Source organism: Megalobrama amblycephala, linkage group LG19 (genome assembly GCF_018812025.1).
Source record: "Megalobrama amblycephala isolate DHTTF-2021 linkage group LG19, ASM1881202v1, whole genome shotgun sequence".
Classification (NCBI taxonomy): domain Eukaryota; kingdom Metazoa; phylum Chordata; class Actinopteri; order Cypriniformes; family Xenocyprididae; genus Megalobrama; species Megalobrama amblycephala.
This window is the reverse complement of record NC_063062.1, coordinates 19061840-19080106: the sequence shown is the minus strand read 5'-3', so window position 1 is coordinate 19080106 and position 18267 is coordinate 19061840. Positions and strand designations below refer to the sequence as shown.

The window sequence follows — 18267 nt, the reverse complement described above, 5'->3', positions numbered from 1 at the left end:
AATAGTATCTTATCGCGAGAGTTCATGTTCGATGCGACGCTTCTCTGTCAAGATGGAGGCGACCATGGCGGAGCATGTTGTGGCAGATACTGGCGCATTTATTAAAAGGGCTTCTCTGCAAGTGAGTTACTGTTGGTGACGTTGCCTTCTTTTTAAAATTATTTTAATACTGCTGTCCATAAATGTCAGTTTAATGACTGGGACACTGGATAAATGACGAAACTGGCATGTGCGTGCTAGTGTAGTAAGAACTGGCTGTTCAAGAATAAATATTTGACGCATTGTAGGCACGAGTGTGGTTTATTTGATTATACAAAGGCGACACACTTACAAAATATCGTATGGTACTGCCAGGTTTTTGCACAGTGTTCCATAGGAGTACATTAGTGTATTTTAAAATGTTTTGGAGCACAATTTACCATGACGCACTAATTAATTCACTCATTCAGCACCATAGAGAATGCTGACAATAACAACAGCTCCCAGTTGAACAAGTAATACATGAAGTTTCTAAGTGATATAGCCTACATAAATGTATTAATAGAATGTATTCATTTATTGCTGTGTGTGTGTGTGTGTGTGTGTGTGTGTGTGTGTGTGTGTGTGCGTATGTTATGCATACCAGACGCAAAAAGAAACCATGCATTTTTATCTGTTATCACATGTTTGTTTGTGTTTTACTTTGTTTTAGGAATTTGGAAAGAACATTTATACCTTGAAGGATGTTGTTGATGAAATTAGGGATAAACCAACTAAAAGGAGCTTGGCTTTTTTACCATACAAGCTCAATTTCAAAGAACCATTTCCAGAGCATGTACGATTTGGTAATAACAACTGTTACTATTATTGATGCGTCTTACTTTAAAAGTCTTTATTTGGGTCCTGGAAGTGTGTTATGGGTGGTGATTTATGCATATCATTTTTTATTTACTTATTATATCACAGTGACAGAATTTGCTAAAAAGACGGGAGACTATCCCAGTCTTTCAGCAACAGACATCAAGGTCTTGGCTCTGACTTATCAACTGGAAATAGAGAATGTAGGAACTGACCATTTGAAGAACGAACCTGAGAAAAAGGTACTGATGTTTTAATTACTTCAGATTTGAATTCACATTTGTTCTGGTTTAAGACACAGTTTTCTGTTTGTATTTTAGGTCCAAATATGCAGTACACAAAGACATCCTGAGACTCCTGTTGGCATTGCTGGTTTCCATTTACCATCAAAAGTAAGCCAGTACTTGCAAATGCAATCTGTATTTGAATGTTATTAAAAGGGATATCCCACAGATGTCTTTAAAGAAAAAAAGCAAACCGTTGAAATGCCTCACCGGTTGACAATGTGTATTGATAATGCAAATCTAGCTAAACTTGAGGGCGCCTACTAATTTAAGCTTTTTCCCAAAAAAGTCAAGTAAACCAGGTACTGTTGTCCAAAGCCCACCTAGAATGAATGAGCCACGAGACCCTGACGGTTCACAATTCAACAGCTTTCAGTTTTGGAGGAGTCCTCTGCCCAGCATTGAGGCTGATCTTCTGGAAATGCTGGTTAGGAAACAGACAACATTTCAATCATGTTTGACAAAATTACATATTTAAACTTAAGTATTTTCCTTCTCTCTTTCCTTCTGTAGGCGGTTGACGCCATCACAGTTACAAACAAACTAGAGTCTGTTGATCTGTCCACTGACAGCTGGGCAGCTGAATCTGAAGAACATGATGGCACTAAAGGAGACCAACATGAGGAAGAAGGAGAACAAAGCAGTGATGATAGTGCTGAGGAGGAGGAGGAAGGAGAGGAGGATGGTGGAGGTTGGATTACTCCCAGCAACATAAAGCAAGTCCAGATGGATGCTGGAAACGGGGGACTCTCAGCAGATGTCAAAGTGGGCTGCGTGACTACTGACTTTGCCATGCAGGTACTTGTGATCATTGATTAGACGTATTGGATATAATCAAATTTTTCACAGATTTTATAACATTATATTTTCTTAAACATGGGCCTTGTTTACATCGACAGAAAAAAAAGCGGTCACACTTTAGTTTTAGTTCCAGTTCTCGCTATTGAATAACTATTAACTAAAACTCCTAATTACTGCTTATTAATAGTTAATAAGGTAGTTGTTAATTTTCGGTATTGGGTAGGATTAAGAGATTTATAATATGGTCATGCAGAATAAGATATGATTACACTTTATTTTACAGTGCTGAGTACTATTAATTAACTACATGTATTTACTATAAAGTTACAGTTAGGGTTAGGGTTTGGTGTAGGGTTAGTTACTTGTAATTATGCATAATTTACTGTTAATACAATAATTAAGTGTAAAATAAAGTGTTACCTAAGATATTAATATGTACTTTGTAAGTACTAATAAACAGCTAATTATCCTAGTAATATGCATGCTAATAAGGAGCTAGTTAATAGTGAGAATTGGACCCTAAACTAAAGTGTTACCAAAAAAGCTAAGAAAGTTAATAGATTATGAAAACAAGTATTCTTTACAATAAGGTTCCATTTGTTAACATTAATTAACTACAATAGTTGAACATAAACTAACAATGAAATACACATCTGCATTTATTAATCTTAGTTATTAATTTTAGTTAATGCTAATTTCAACATTTACTAACATTAAAATCAAAAGTTGTATATGTTAACATTATTTAATGGACCTGAGCTAACATAAACTAACAATGAAAAGTTGTATTTTTTAACAAATGTTAACCGATTAATAAATACTGTAACAAATGCATTATTCTTAGTTAATGTTAAAGGGATAGTTCACCCAAAAATAAAAATTCTGTCATCATTTACTAACCCTCAGGTTGTTCCAAACCTGTATAAATTTCTTTGTTCTGTTGAACACAAAGGAAGATATTTTGAAGTATGTGAGAAACTGAACAGTTCTGGGGCAGTATTATTTTTTTTTCCCTACTATGGAAATCAATGGTGCCCCAAAGCAGCCTGGTTACAAACATTCTTCAAAATACCTTCTTTTGTGTTCAGCAGAACAAAGATATTTATACAGATTTGGAACAACTTGGGGAGAGTAAATGATGACAGAATTTTCATTTTTGGGTGAACTATCCCTTTAATTAATGTATCAACTTACGTTAAAGGGTTAATTCACCCAAAAATGAAAATTCTGTCATTTATTACCCTCATGCCGTTCCACACCCGTAAGACTTTCGTTCATCTTCGGAACGCAAATTAAGATATTTTTGTTGAAATCTGATGGCTCAGTCAGGCCTGCATAGGGAGCAATGACATTTCCTCTCTCAAGATCCATAAAGGTACTAAAAACATATTTAAATCGGTTCATGTGAGTACAGTGATTCAATATTAATATTATAAAGCAACGAGAATATTTTTGGTGCGGCAAAAAAACAAAATAACAACTTATATAGTGATGGCCGATTTCAAAACACTGCTTTATGAAGCTTCGGAGAGTTATGAATCAGTGTGTCGAATCATGATTCGGATCGCGTGTCAAACTGCCAAACTGCTGAAATCACGTGACTTTGGCGCTCCGAACCGCTGATTCGACATGCTTTGTCATTTAGATTTATAAATATTCTTGTCGCTTTATAATATTAATTTATATTAATATTTCAACAAAAATATCTTAATCTGTGTTCTGAAGATTAACGAAGGTCTTACGGGTGTGGAACGGCATGAGGGTGAGTAATAAATGACATTATTTTCATTTTTGGCTCAACTAACTCTTTAACAAATGGGACTTATTGTTAAGTGTTAACCTTATTTTATTTTACAGTGTCCTTGTTACACGTTACATGTAGTTACTAAAGTAGTAAATATAAATTATGCATAATTACATGCAACTAACCTTATAACAAACCTTAATCTTAACCTTTCAGTAATTACATATGCCCCTGTTTTCACAGACAAGGCTTAAGCTAATCAGAGACTAAAATGTTTGTTTGAGCATTTTTAACTGAAAGAAACTTGCACTGACGTATCTTAAAATATGTCAGACCCATTGTTTTGTCTCAAGATGCACACAAGTAATGTTTTTTTCTAGGGAACGTTTAAAAAAAAGCATATTCTGTCTTGATAATCTATAAATCGCTTGTGTGGGAACTGTTGTAAGATGCCTTCAGAGCCAGAGAATATATGCTACATGAAGATAGAACAGGTATAGTTTATTTAATTATGGTTATAACTTATGTTGTCATCTTGCTTTTATGACATGCTATTGCATTTGTGTTGCGTACTGTATTGCAATAACATGGCCTCATCCCTTTGTTGCGTGTTCTCGGGGGCAGGGCTTATGTAAATCTTAGGGTTAGTGATGTCACCAACCCAGGAAGAAGCTTGTTGTAGTCCTTAAACAGAATTCTTTAAAAGAAAATATCTCTTTGCATTTAACTTTGAGTGTCATAACTTTGCAGATGTTGTTTATGCTCAAACAGCAACATCACACACAGACTAAAGTTAAAAAAAGTGAAATCATAATCAACCAGCCCTTTAAATATATAATTACACTGTAATATAGACACCTTAAAATAAAGCCTAACCATAGAAATGTATTAGATCTATTTTATACAAGTTATGTCTATTATTTTGTCACAAAATCCTAAATCTTCTTGTTTTCCTGACAGAACGTTCTGATTCAGATTGGACTGAATGTGCTGTCTGTTAATGGCATGCTCATTAAAAACACCAGGAACTTCATTCTGCGCTGTCATGCCTGCTTCAAGTGAGTGATGGATTCACCTCGGTAAATAATAACTATTTTGTAGCAGCAATAATTACACACATTTATAATAATATCATTTTATTATTGTTTCCATTTCTTTTCAGGACAACAACAAACATGAACAAATCTTTCTGTCCAAATTGTGGGCATGACACCTTGAGGAAGGTTGCAGTCACCATAAATGGGGATGGAACCATGCAGATGCATTTTTCCAGGAATCCCAAAGTGCTGAATCCAAAGGGGAAGAGAGTGAGTTATGTTTTGACAGTAAATTTAATGTTGTTTATGAGCTAAATGCATTAGAAATCATGTTCATTTGGTTTTCATTTACAGATCAAAGCAAAGCTATTGTATTATTAGTAGCGTCATATAAATTAATGTTAATGATGTGTACTTATGGCTTGTCTCTTCTCTGGTCCTCTGCAGTACTCTTTGCCTTTGCCACAAGGAGGAAAACATGCCAGCAACCCCCACCTGGTGGAAGATCAACGTTTCCCCCAGCAGAGGTTGTCTAAAAAAGCTCGCCAGAAGACTGATGTGTTTGACCCAGATTACCTGGCTGGCAGCTCACCGTTCTCTGAGCATGACATCTACAGCAGGTCAGCCAACTTACACCTGCGGGACACCCAGACCGGAGGAGGAGGAGGAGGAGGAGGACGACGACGGACAAATCCGAACGCAGCACGCAAAAAATTCGTTAAGAAGTGATTGTGTTCTCACACTACCTGCAGAATTTGGACTGAAAGCCAGAAATGTTGAATTCAGAAAAAGAAAATTGAAGTAAAATGTTTTACAGTGATTTATCTAAATCATGTTTCATCTTTCTCTTAACCTTAAGTTTTAGGCTGTTACAGAATATTTTTGGGTAAACTATCCCTTTAATGCACTGTGAACTAATATGAACAAGTCGATAAATACTTTACAAAATATATTGTTCATTGCTAGTTCATATTAGCTAATGCATTAACTAATGCTAACAAACAAGACCTTATTGTAATGTGATATGGAAATCTTATTTTTGTGCCAATTTACCTGACTTTTAATACCTAGCTTTTCTCATCTAGATTAAAAGAAGTCAAATTGCAGCAATTGCATGCAAACTGATGTTTCTTAGTCTGTTCATCAGGTTTTGTGGGGGGAAAAATAACACATTTGTTCTGATGAATATGAAAATATCAGAAACAGCTGAATATATTTTTTCTCCCAATTTTAATCTCAAAAATGAGTAAACAAAAACATTCAAGAGGTAAACAGAGTAAATTACAAGCACATACAGAAGACCCCAAATATTTTTGAACACTTAAGCTAAACTTAATATTGTATTTGTAGACAAATGGTGCACAAGCTTTTCACAGAAATATATATATGTATGTAATATATATATATATATATTTTTTTTTTTTGCAATGTTTAACCAACTTAATCACACATGCCTTTTAGTCTGTGCGTGAAGTCTAAACTTATCAAATTCACAGGTGTCCTAGTAGAAAAACAGTTTTAAGTCCATTAAGAATATGTTCCAATAACCACAAATAAACAGAAAGTTACACAATATATTTTGTCTTCTTTTTGTACAGCATATCATGCCTTTTGTGAAATGTTTTGCTTAAAGTGCTTGTGCAATCTTAAAAAAAAAAAAAAAAGCAAGTGGCGTTTATTATAATGCAATAACATTTAGACATTTTAAGTTTGACTTAAGTGTCAAAATACTTTTTGGGACCACTGCAAGTCATAGAAAACATAAGATTCAATTGATTCACCTTTTTTTCTCTCCACAATTTAAATATTAACCATATATAATATTACATTATTACCTTCACCAAATAAAGTTGCCAATAATATTGCAAACCAAACCCTGGTCTAAGTATGTCCAGATGGTTATTTGCTATCAAAACCAAGCTTTATTGTTTAGGACACCTAAAAGCATTCAACACACACTTTACAGCAGGGGTTTCCAAACCTGCTCCTGGAGGGCCACTGTCCTGTATAGTTTAGCTCCAACCTTTATTAACCACACCATAACCAGCTAATCAAGGTCTACAGAAACTATAGTTGGAGGTGGTTGGAGCTCTGCAGGAATTTAGCTCTCCAGGAGCAGAATTGGAAACCCCTGCTATACAGCAAATGTTGCTTTTTATTTCGACAACGTCTCCTCAACATGAATAACTGTTGCGGACAAATCATCTGGTAAGTCCTGTACATCAAAGGTGATTTCAGGTTCGGGGGTTTCGTCGTTTTGCTGTGTAGTGACTGCTTCAGCAGAAATGTTCTCTTTTTGAGAAAGATGAGGATCCAATGCTGACACAGGCTTTTCTTGTTCAGAAAAGACAGGCTTTTCTTCTTGAGGAGTTAATGGATTGACTGAAGTTGAGGGATCTGATTCAGCTGTCGTCAGGCTGCTCAGATCAGGGCAGAGATCCAGGACAGGGGTTACAGGCTCCTTCTGGGGCAGTACAAACTCCAGCGGCTCCAGAACCATATTCACATTTATGCAGCCTAGACTGCCATACTTATAAACCTGGGTTGGAGGGACACCTACAATACAAATGCAAAATACATTTTAAGACAACATCATGTTTTATTTTTGTAATGTGAGAATAATGTTGGCTGGTGCTTGATTTTATCCAGTGGATGTTTACCTAGTACAAGTGCAAGCTGGGCTGGAGGAAAGAGAACTTGTAGACATCGGTTCAAGAAAGGCACCATGTCCTCAGCAAATGCACTGCAGAACTGAACGAATAACTCCCGTTCACGGCTACTGAAGGCAGATTCCTCAGCTCGATGGAAAACCAGGATCAGCTTGGTCACCTGATTTGAAACGAACAGCATTGTTAGATCAGATTATGTCAAAACGGGAGAATAATTGTACGGGTAATCCAAGCAAATATATCTAAATCTTTTTCCTTTCATAGTCAATTTGAATTCAGTCAATCTTCATTGTTTTGGGTTCAATACGTTTTTTTTTTTGTTTTTTTGTTTTTTTTTAAATTAATACACTTATTCAGTCAATCAAAAGTCAATCAAATCACTTATTCAGTCAATCAAAGACATTCTTAAAGTAAGAAAAGATTTTTATATTTCAAAGAATCCTGAAAAATGATTCAAAATATTAAGCAGCACAACTGTTTTCAACATTGCCAATAATAAGAAACATTTCTTGAGCAGTAAATCAGCATATTACAATGATTTCTGAAGGATCATGTGACACTGAAGACTGGAGTAATGGTGATGAAAATTCAGCTTTGACATCACAGGAATAAATTACATTTTAAAATATATTCAAATAGAAAACAGTTCTTTTAAATTGTAATATTTCACAATATTACTGTTTTTACTGTATTTTTGATCAAATAGATTTAGTCTTAGTGAGCATACAGGACTTCTATATTTAAAAATCTTACTGTAGTACAATAATTAACATCCTACATTTCCCTGCGTACCTTGATAAGGGCTTCCTCAACGCATCTGCTAACTTCCTGTGCAAGTCCAATAGGGCAGCACAGTCTTAAGTCATTGAAGGCTGTCAGGACATTATTGAGGAAGCAGGCTAGAGGTGGGAAATCCAGCAGGGCCATGGGGGGCTGCAGTGTGCCCGGCTGGGTGCTCGGGACCGCTGGCGGAATGGTGCTTCCAAGTATCGATGGGAAAGAAATCAGCGTGTACAAGTTCATATCTTCTTGGAACTTGTCCACCGCTTCCTGGACAGCTTTCCGGAACGTGTCCATGGCAACCTGCTGAAATATGGGAGCGAGTTGTCCACGGAAATCCGCCCCGACCCGGCTAAAGGAAAGGCCGAAGTACATGCACTGGCCAAGCAGAGAATCCAAGCGGCTTCCCACCCCACGCTGGAGGTCCCGATCGAGGGTCTCCAAAAACTGTGCCGCCTGCTGCACCACCCAGCCATGAAAAATGGCGCTCTCGTTCAAAGCCTGACCTCCGGGTGGCAGCAACGGATCCTCGTCTGAGAAGATGGCACGATACTGGGTGATAATATCGAAGAGATGTACGCGGCAGGTTTCGATGGTCTTTGTAATGTGGAAGTATGGATCTTCATCTGGGATTGCGGTGAGAATGGATCGCAGCCAACTCCCACGAGCTTGCAGGAATTTGACGCGCAGCTCGGCTTCGGTAAAAACATCCATTCTGCGCAAGTATCCAATCACACGCAGGCAAACCGGGAGCTGTGAATTGCTACGCAGCTGCTGAAGAAGTTGGTTCAGCATGAGTTGAGCTGACAATCGAACCTCATGCACAATTCCCTAAAAGAAGACAAACATGACTATTATATAATATAGCTGCAAGCAGCAATTAAGGGACCAAACACAACAGAAGCAAACAAAGAAACTAACAGCAGACTAACAATGTCATAATGGACTATGATAGCAACTGAGACAAAGACACTGCATGTCAATTTTGAAGTCAATCAGATCAATGGTACTGTAGTTAGAGCCAATTTCATGTTTTGTTCAATTATAGCGCAACGTTGCACTAGCCATAAGGTGAAACCTAGCAGGTTTGGTATCGTTGAACTCAGCAAAGATTAAGCAATCTAAGGAAATAAGTCAACCACACCCAAAGTTATAAGCATGTAAATAATTTTTGGTCCGAAACTTCTAAGGCTCTTTCAGGGCATTGTGCTGATGACCCATACCGAGTTTTGTAACGATACGCTAATGAGTTCATAAAATGCAGCATTTTAGCGCAAAATTCAAAATGGCTGATGCTCAAAATGCCATCAGCATTTGACTTGGCATGCTGCCCCAAATCTAATGAGACAAATTTTATGATTTTTGGGCAAACCATTTAGAAGTTAAGCAAAAATATATATTTTTTTATTAATCTCCAGACCAGTAGGTGGCGCTGCGCTGAAATGCTGCATGTAGCCTCAGGTCATGCTTGTGATGACATGCTTGTACCAAGTTTGGTCTGAATATGATAAAGCGTTGCGGAGATACAGAATTACATCTATTTCCTCAAGTGCTACATAAAATTCGTTTGTGCGTTTGTCGAAAACGGTTTGACAAATCTACTTGAATTCCATTCCGATTTTCGTGAAAATCGCAGAAACAGCCTAGAAGGAGTTCAAAAAAGTATTTTTTTATGACGGAAAATGATGTTTCTAGCCCTTATGGTTCAAAAGTTATTAACATAAACATGAGTGTAACTTTGGACAGTTGGTGGCACAAGAGGGACTGAGTTAAGAGAATTTGCTATGGTGACAGTTCATGCTGTCCTCTATCTGTGTGCCAAATTTCATAACTTTCCCGGAAGCGGTTCTATGGACTGCCATAGACTTCCAGAGCGGAGGAGGAGAAGAAGAAGACCAACGGATGCAATAGGTGCCTTCGGTGCTTGTCCCCTAAATATAAAATGTTGTTTTTATAGTCCACCATGTGAAAACTGTAAGTGTTAGTACATTCAAACAGAAAGTAACGCTTAGAAAAGTAGCAGCAATATTATGGAATATTGCATTATCATGAATGATTTATCTGTGCACATCATTATCAATATTTTTTTAAAAATTCATGTGCCTCTTAATCTTTAATCAAAATAACTTCCTTTCCCTCTTGCAAGGACATCTCTGATGATGTGTTTAATAGCACAAGGGCGGGACAACCTGTCACTCAAATGAGATCAACCAATAACAAACGACAACCATCCAATGAACCAATTAATTCCCAATAGACAAAATTAAATCTTGCCCTTCATTTTTTCTTGTTTGAGAAGTCGTTTCACTCACAATAATGGATAAAAGTCTTTTGCAACTTCCTTTTCATAATGGCTTTAACTTTAAGCATGCAAAATATGCGTAAATCACACACATTTGGATTTGTGCAGAATTAGAGATTAAGTGAGTTTATTTGTATACCAGTTATATATTCCCAAACACTGGTAGTTTGTTTCATTTTAAATAAATTTGTTTAAGCTTGGTGTTTATAATAGATGCTGTTTGTGATGAATGTGATTTTTTTTACTCTTGTTCTGAATATAGTTAAATTTAGAGGATTTGTTGAGGAATGAGGGAAAGTATAATACATGATAGTGTTTATAATGTTTGTAAATGTTTCTTTTTAATTACAGGTATTTTACATTATTTCTAATTCTTTTTCTCTCAACAGAAAATACAGTAATAGTGAAGAACAAAGAGTCATCTTCAATTACTGGTGCAGTACAGTATCATATGTACCTGAATGACAGGAAGTGATGAATGTTTTTTCTCCAGTCTCTTGACATAAGCGGCCAACTCCAGCGCCTCCTCGTAGTATCCGTTCCGAACGCAGGTGTCCATCAGCTGAGGGATCTCCAGAATCTCCAAGATCTCTGTGTGTCGATTCAGTGTAAGGCTGTTCATACGCCTGCTGACGCTGATCTCCTCAGCCTCCTTAATAAAACCTCTGCAAATAAATGAGAGAAACCAGTTACATACATACAGACAGTATCTCACAGAAGTGAGTACACCCCTCATGAATCTACAGCGGTCAGGTGGTACATCTGGGAGCTTTCAGAAAACTCCCAGCTTACAAGCTGTAATTATGAGCTCTATGAGGACGTGAATGCTTTTTACAATCTAGAATCTCGTAACTACAGGAATTACGAGGCCGCGTGAATGCATCTTTATTTTTCATTTTCTCTCCCCTGTGTCATGCGACTCGTTAGTGTTACAAGGTCTCAGGTGTGAATGGGGAGCAGGTGTGTTAAATTTGGTATTATCGCTCTCACTCTCATACTGGTCACTGGAAGTTCAACATGGCACCTCATGGCAAAGAACTCTCCGAGGATCTGAAAAATAGAATTGCTGCAGAGGTTGAAGGGGTTGGGGGCCAGCCTGTCAGTGATCAAACCATACACCGCATACACTACATCAAATTGGTCTGCATGGCTGTCATCCCAAAAAGAAGCCTCTTCTAAAGATGATGCACAAGAAAGCCCGCAAACAGTTTGCTGAAGACAAGCAGACTAAGGACATGGATTACTGGAACCATGTTCTGTGGTCTGATGAGACCAAGATAAACTTATCTGGTTCAGATGGTGTCAAGCGTGTGTGGCGGCAACCAGGTGAGGAGTACAAAGACAAGTGTGTCTTGCCTACAGTCAAGCATGGTGGTGGGAGTGTCATGGTCTGGGGCTGCATGAGTGCTGCCGGCACTGGGGAGCTACAGTTCATTGAGGGAACCATAAATGTCAACATGTACTGTGACATACTGAAGACGCAGGGCAGTATTCCAACATGATAACGACCCCAAACACACCTCCAAGACAACCACTGCCTTTGCTAAAGAAGCCGAGGGTAAAGGTGATGGACTGGCCAAGCATGTCTCCAGACCCAAACCCTATTGAGCATCTGTGGGGCATCCTCAAACGGAAGGTGGAGGAGCGCAAGGTCTCTAACATCCACCAGCTCCTTGATGTCATCATGGAGGAGTGGAAGAGGACTCCAGTGGCAACCTGTGAAGCTCTGGTGAACTTCATGCCCAAGAGGGTTAAGGCAGTGCTGGAAAATAATGGTGGCCACACAAAATATTGACACTTTGGGCCCAATTTGGACATTTTCACTTAGGGGTGTACTCACTTTTGTGGCCAGTGGTTTAGACATTGATGGGTGTGTGTTGAGTTATTTTGAGGAGACATAAAATTTACACTGTTATACAAGCTGTACACTCACTAGTTTACATTGTAGCAAAGTGTCATTTCTTCAGTGTTGTCACATGAAAAGATATAATAAAATATTTACAAAAATGTGAGGGGTGTACTCACTTCTGTGAGATACTATACATGCATACAGACAGACAGACAGACAGACAGACTAGTTAGACAGTCCATCATCCATCCATTATTTCCTGACAGTGAGAGTGAAGCACAGACCTGCATCTCTCAGTAAAGCTGGGCAGTTTGTGCAAGAGTTTAGAGAGACAGTTCTCCACTGTGCTGAAGTCAGTGTAGATGTGTTGTGTGCAGTCCGCGGTCCTGATGAACGTCTTGTAGTTGGTGAAGGCCAGCTCACGGGTCTGCTGCAGGATCTGAGCCCGCTCTTCCGACAGACGCTCCGGCTCCCGGTTTAACTCATCCACACCGCACGAGCACAACTGCGACAGATACGCCGCGAAGTCCGGATTCTCTCTCCAGTTCTCAGGAAAGCTGTCTTTAAATATCGAGGCCAGGATACTCTCATCCTCCACGTCTACGGTAGCCATGATCGGAAGTGTTGATTCAAAACTCAACAATAAACTTTATTTAAAAGGCACGACGTCACATATGTGCGACGGACTGAACCCACGTGGCTTGCGCACTGTCTAGGAGCTGCAGTGTTTTTTAGCTTCTTTAAGAAAAACTAATTATCCTTTTCACCATGCGTCCTTTAACAGACGAAGAGACAAAAACAATGTTTGAGAAACTCTCTAAATAGTAAGTGACATGTTTCGGTTTTACTCATTTAGAGCAGGGATCGTTTAACAAAAGTGTAGCCAGACTGTTATATCAAGTCGTGTAAAAAAAAAAAAAAAAACACAGGCTATACTATTCTAGACTTTACTTTAATAATACACTTTGTATTATTGTGTGTGTGTGTATATATATATATATATATATATATATATATATATATATATATATATATATATATATATATATATATATACACACTAGTATAGTATATCTTTGTAGGGTTTTTATTTGATGGGTTTAATGTTTGTGATGTGACTTACAGCTCTTATTTATATCATTATGTTGAAATATTGTGTACATGTGCTGCACCATAGAGCCCAAGACTATTTTAAATTAGACCTGAAGTATATTTTAATGCCAGTTAAATTAAATATGCCCAATTTTTTTGTTTCTAGCATTGGGGAGAACATCAAACTTCTTATTGATCGGCCTGATGGGACTTACTGTTTCAGACTTCATAATGATCGAGTATATTATATGAGGTAAAGTCTTGTTATATTTTACTATCTTTTAAATGTGATCACCATAAAAATGTCCTATTGAAATTTCCTATTCTTTTTAATAGGCAGCTTGCTCTAGGCAAGACGAGTAATCATTATTTTGATGCCAAAAACAAGTGTTTTTAATGCATATGGCTGCAAGAATTTAATTTTATAAACCTTTAGGATTACATAATGAACAGACATGGTATAAAACCATGGAAAAATAAAACTGATGAACTGAACTGAACTTGAACTTGAGCTGAATAATGACATTTTGTCTTTGTAGAGCTGCTTTATAGCAGAATTTGAATTTGTCTCATATTTAATGAAGTTTGCATCATTAATCATTATTTTCCCATTTTTTTACTGTGAAGCTGCTTTGAAACAATCTATTGTATAAAGAACTATATAAGTAAACGTGACTTGATGAATAAAAACCACTGAAGTCCAGTTTGGCTTTCATGGGGTCTTTAATGTAGCATTCATTTAAATAATCTTTACTGTCATCTTTTCCATTCTAGTGAAAAAATCCTGAAGTTGGCTACCAATATCTCCCGAGATAAACTGGTTTCAGTTGGCACGTGTTTTGGAAAGTTCACGAAGACACTGAAGTTTCGTCTGCACATTACAGCTCTGGATTTCCTCGCACCATATGCTAAGGTAAATATTCATTCTGATTATATATTTTGTAATTTTAACACTGTTATTTTCCTTTTTATTACTATGACGCTGCTTTAAAGTTTCACATAAGCATTATATAAATAATTTTGATTTCACTTACAGTACAGTCCAAAAGTTTGGAACCACTAAGATTTTTAATGTTTTTAAAAGAAGTTTCGTCTGCTCACAAAGGCTACATTTATTTAATTAAAAATACAGTAAAAAACAGTAATATTGTGAAATATTATTACAATTTAAAATAACTGTTTTCTATTTGAATATATTTCACAAAGTAATTTATTCCTGTGATGCAAAGCTGAATTTTCAGCATCATTACTCCATTCTTCAGTGTCACATGATCCTTCAGAAATCATTCTAATATGCTGATCTGCTGCTCAAGAAACATTTAATGTGTACAATTGTACCAAATATTTGTGTACAATATTTTTTTTCAGGATTATTTGATGAATAGAAAGTTCAAAAGAACAGTGTTTATCTGAAATGTAATCTTTTGTAACATTATAAATGTCTTTACTGCCACTTTTGATTGATTTAATGCATCCTTGCTGAATAAAAGTATTCATTTCTTTAATTTCTTTTAAAAAAAATAAAAATAAAAATTCTTACTGACCCCAAACTTTTGAACGGTAGTGTATAATGCTACAGAAGCTTTGTATTTCAGATAAATGCTGTTCTTTTGAACTTTCTATTCATCAAGGAATCCTGAAAAAAAAAAAGTACACAACTGTTTTTAACATTGAAAATAATCATAAATGTTTATTAAGCAGCAAATCAGCATATTAGAATGATTTCTGAAGGATCATGTGACACTGAAGACTGGAGTAACGATGCTGAAAATTCAGCTTTGCATCACAGGAATAAATTACTTTGTCAAATATATTTAAATAGTACACAGTTATTTTAAATTGTAATAATATTTCACAATATTACTGTATTTTTAATTAAATAAATGTAGCCTTGGTGAGCAGACGAAACTTCTTTTAAAAACATTAAAAATCTTAGTGGTTCCAAACTTTTGGACTGTACTGTATATCTACATTTGTTATTTTGACACCTTTTGGCTGTTTTTCCTTTGGTATCCTGTCTGACTCAAAAAACATCAACATAAATAAAATCAAAAAATGAAAAAACAACAACAACTCACATGTAGGGATGATTTATATTAATCTGTTAAAAGACACATTTCAAGCATTTAAGCAGAAGCCTTTAGATCATAACGCTTTCAAGATAATGAATAACAAATTCAGTCAAATAGAGTACCTCAGGGATGACTTGTTTTGTATGCAAAACCCAGAAGCGAGTTAGCATTTTAGGACTTCCGGTTCCATCGCCCTAAAAGTCTATAGGTTTTTTGAATGGGTTTTTGCTAAATCGCCTGAAATAAGGTCTGTGGTTAACAAAGCCTCTAAATACTTTCACGTTTTGATCATAAAACACACCAGTTATAACCCGCTTGTGATTTTTTTTATTTTTTATTTTTAAACCTTTATTGTGTTTTAAAAACAGCGGTTGCTAACAAGTTGCTAAAAGGGATTACTTCCTTTGGCAGGGACTTTAGACGTCATCATGACAAACAGGACACAGCATTTCTTATGAAAAAGTGGATAAGTATTCATACACAGCGCAGATCGTAATCAGCGAGCATGTTTTTAAATAAAGTTGTTTTTTAAATAAAGTTTGAGGAAACTTGGTGGTGGTGACGTTGATCCGCGACCATGGTGTGCTATAGTCCGTTTATAGCCTACTGTTAGCTTTTTATATCTGACGACTTTATTTAGGCTTCAAAATGTATAAATGTTAAAGGGTTAGTTCACCCAAAAATGAAAATTCTGTCATTTATTACTTACCCTCATGTCGTTCCACACCCGTAAAACCTTCGTTAATCTTCAGAACACAAATTAAGATATTTTAGTTGAAATCCAATAGCTCTGTGAGGCCTCCATAGGGAGCAATGGACACGTCCTCTCTCAAGATCCATAAAGGTACTAAAAACATATTTAAATCGGTTCATGTGAGTACAATAGTTCAATATTAATATTATAAAGCGACGAAAATATTTTTTGAGCGACAAAAAAAAACTAAATAACGATTTATATAGTGATTGCCGATTTCAAAACAATGCTTCAAGAAACATTGGAGCACAAATGAATCAGTGTGTCGAATCTGCTGTTGGGAGCGCCAAAGTCACGTGATTTCAGCCGTTGGCAGTTTGACACGCGATCTGAATCATGATTCGACACACTGATTCATTTATGCGCCGATGCTTCATGAAGCAGCGTTTTGAAATCGGCCATCACTAAGTAAGTCGTTATTTTGTTTTTTTGGCGCTTTATAATATTAATAATGAATCACTGTACTCACATGAACCGATTTAAATATGTTTTTAGTACCTTTATGGATCTTGAGAGAGGAAATGTCATTGCTCTATGCCTATGGAGGCCTCACGGAGCTATTGGATTTCAACTAAAATATCTTAATTTGTGTTCTGAAGATTAACGAAGGTCTTACGGGTGTGGAACGGCATGAGGGTAAGTAATAAATGACAGAATTTTCATTTTTGGGTGAACTAACCCTTTAAGTTTTTGGTAACACTTCACAATAAGGTTTCATTTGTCAACATTAGTTAACATGAAGTAACAATGAACAATACTTCTTACAGCATTTATTAATCTTAAACTTAATTTGTTAATCTCAACTCTTTACTAATACATTTTTTTTAAATTAAAAGCTGTATCTGTTAACATTAGTTAGTTAATGCACTGTGAACTCACATGAACATTATTGTTAACCAACATTAACAAAGGTTAATAAATGCTGCAAGTATAAACGGTAACACTTGTAACGCTATTATACAGTGTTACACATCACATGTAGTTACTATAGTAATTACAATAAATTGTGCTTAATTATATGCAACAAGCCTAAACCACATCCTAATCCTAACCCTAAAGTACATGTAGGTAATTAATATTACTCAGTAGTTAAATAAAGTGTAACTGTAATCTGCCTCATGTATGCCACTGTAGTTTAAGGTGTGGGTGAAGCCTGGATCAGAGCAGTCTTTCCTGTATGGAAACCACGTCATGAAATCCGGCCTGGGGAGAATCACAGAAAACACATCGCAGTACCAAGGAGTGGTGGTGTATTCAATGTCCGATGTACCGCTGGTGAGACATTTTTGTTTAAAAATCTTCAAGGTGGAACAACTGTCGTCATGTTAAGAAAAGTATTCAGTGACCTTTGAATGCACTCACTGTCTTGATCTCATTTCAGGGCTTTGGAGTCGCAGCGAAGACCACACAGGAGTGTCGGAAGGTCGACCCCATGTCCATTGTGGTTTTCCATCAGGCTGATATTGGGGAGTACATCAGAAGTGAAGACACGCTGACATAAGAGCATATAACGGCAGTACTCATGGACAGTTCATTACATTCTGGCTATTGGATGTTCTTTTACACAAGTTTGACAAACTTCAATCAAATCAACAATGTTGGACAGTCTTTTGGACGGCTTTCAATGTGTAAACAAATCCTTTTGTATGTGATTTTCATTGACCATTTCTGTATGAAAAAGGTTTGAAATAATGTAGTGGCTTGTGCATTTATGAATTATTTTCTGATTTAATAAAACAGGATACAAAACCAAACCATGTTACATCTTACACAAACTAGTTAAAAATAAATGTTTAAGAATAATTTAGATCAAATCAACACTGACAGTAAAATCAGACTTGCTACACATCCATATTCCTTTTGAACAATTAAAGTGATTTTTTTTTCAGATGTTTCTTATTTCTGCAAAAGGTTTCTTGCGAATTAAATTCTGATACTGAAGCTGATTTATTAAGTATATTTCCAGGTTTTCTATGACAGTGGAAACTTAAAGGTGATACAGAGGATCTTTTCGTCGACTGAGAAACCAAAGACTGTTAGTGAGTT

At 36.5% G+C, this 18267-nt stretch overlaps 3 protein-coding genes across 3 annotated transcripts; 2 read left to right on the top strand and 1 right to left on the bottom strand.

The window, feature by feature from the left end:
• The first annotated feature begins 5 nt into the window (after positions 1-5).
• On the top strand, positions 6-5533 carry nob1 (NIN1 (RPN12) binding protein 1 homolog). Its single transcript, XM_048168125.1, has 9 exons — positions 6-121; positions 692-824; positions 946-1079; positions 1158-1229; positions 1411-1548; positions 1635-1919; positions 4627-4724; positions 4829-4973; positions 5151-5533. Exons 1-9 carry the CDS (start codon positions 32-34, stop codon positions 5430-5432), a joined length of 1377 nt encoding a protein of 458 aa, XP_048024082.1. The 5' UTR covers positions 6-31; the 3' UTR covers positions 5433-5533.
• Positions 5534-5912: 379 nt separating this feature from the next.
• Positions 5913-13017, bottom strand: cog8 (component of oligomeric golgi complex 8). The gene is made up of 5 exons (XM_048168116.1): positions 12588-13017; positions 10912-11119; positions 8165-8983; positions 7364-7532; positions 5913-7259 (listed from the first exon to the last, which is right to left on the bottom strand). Exons 1-5 carry the CDS (start codon positions 12914-12916, stop codon positions 6859-6861), a joined length of 1926 nt encoding a protein of 641 aa, XP_048024073.1. The 5' UTR covers positions 12917-13017; the 3' UTR covers positions 5913-6858.
• On the top strand, positions 12988-18109 carry nip7 (NIP7 nucleolar pre-rRNA processing protein). The gene is made up of 5 exons (XM_048168140.1): positions 12988-13127; positions 13562-13648; positions 14170-14308; positions 17356-17496; positions 17603-18109. The coding sequence occupies exons 1-5, from the start codon at positions 13072-13074 to the stop codon at positions 17720-17722; spliced, it is 543 nt and encodes a 180-aa protein (XP_048024097.1). The 5' UTR covers positions 12988-13071; the 3' UTR covers positions 17723-18109.
• Positions 18110-18267: the final 158 nt, after the last annotated feature.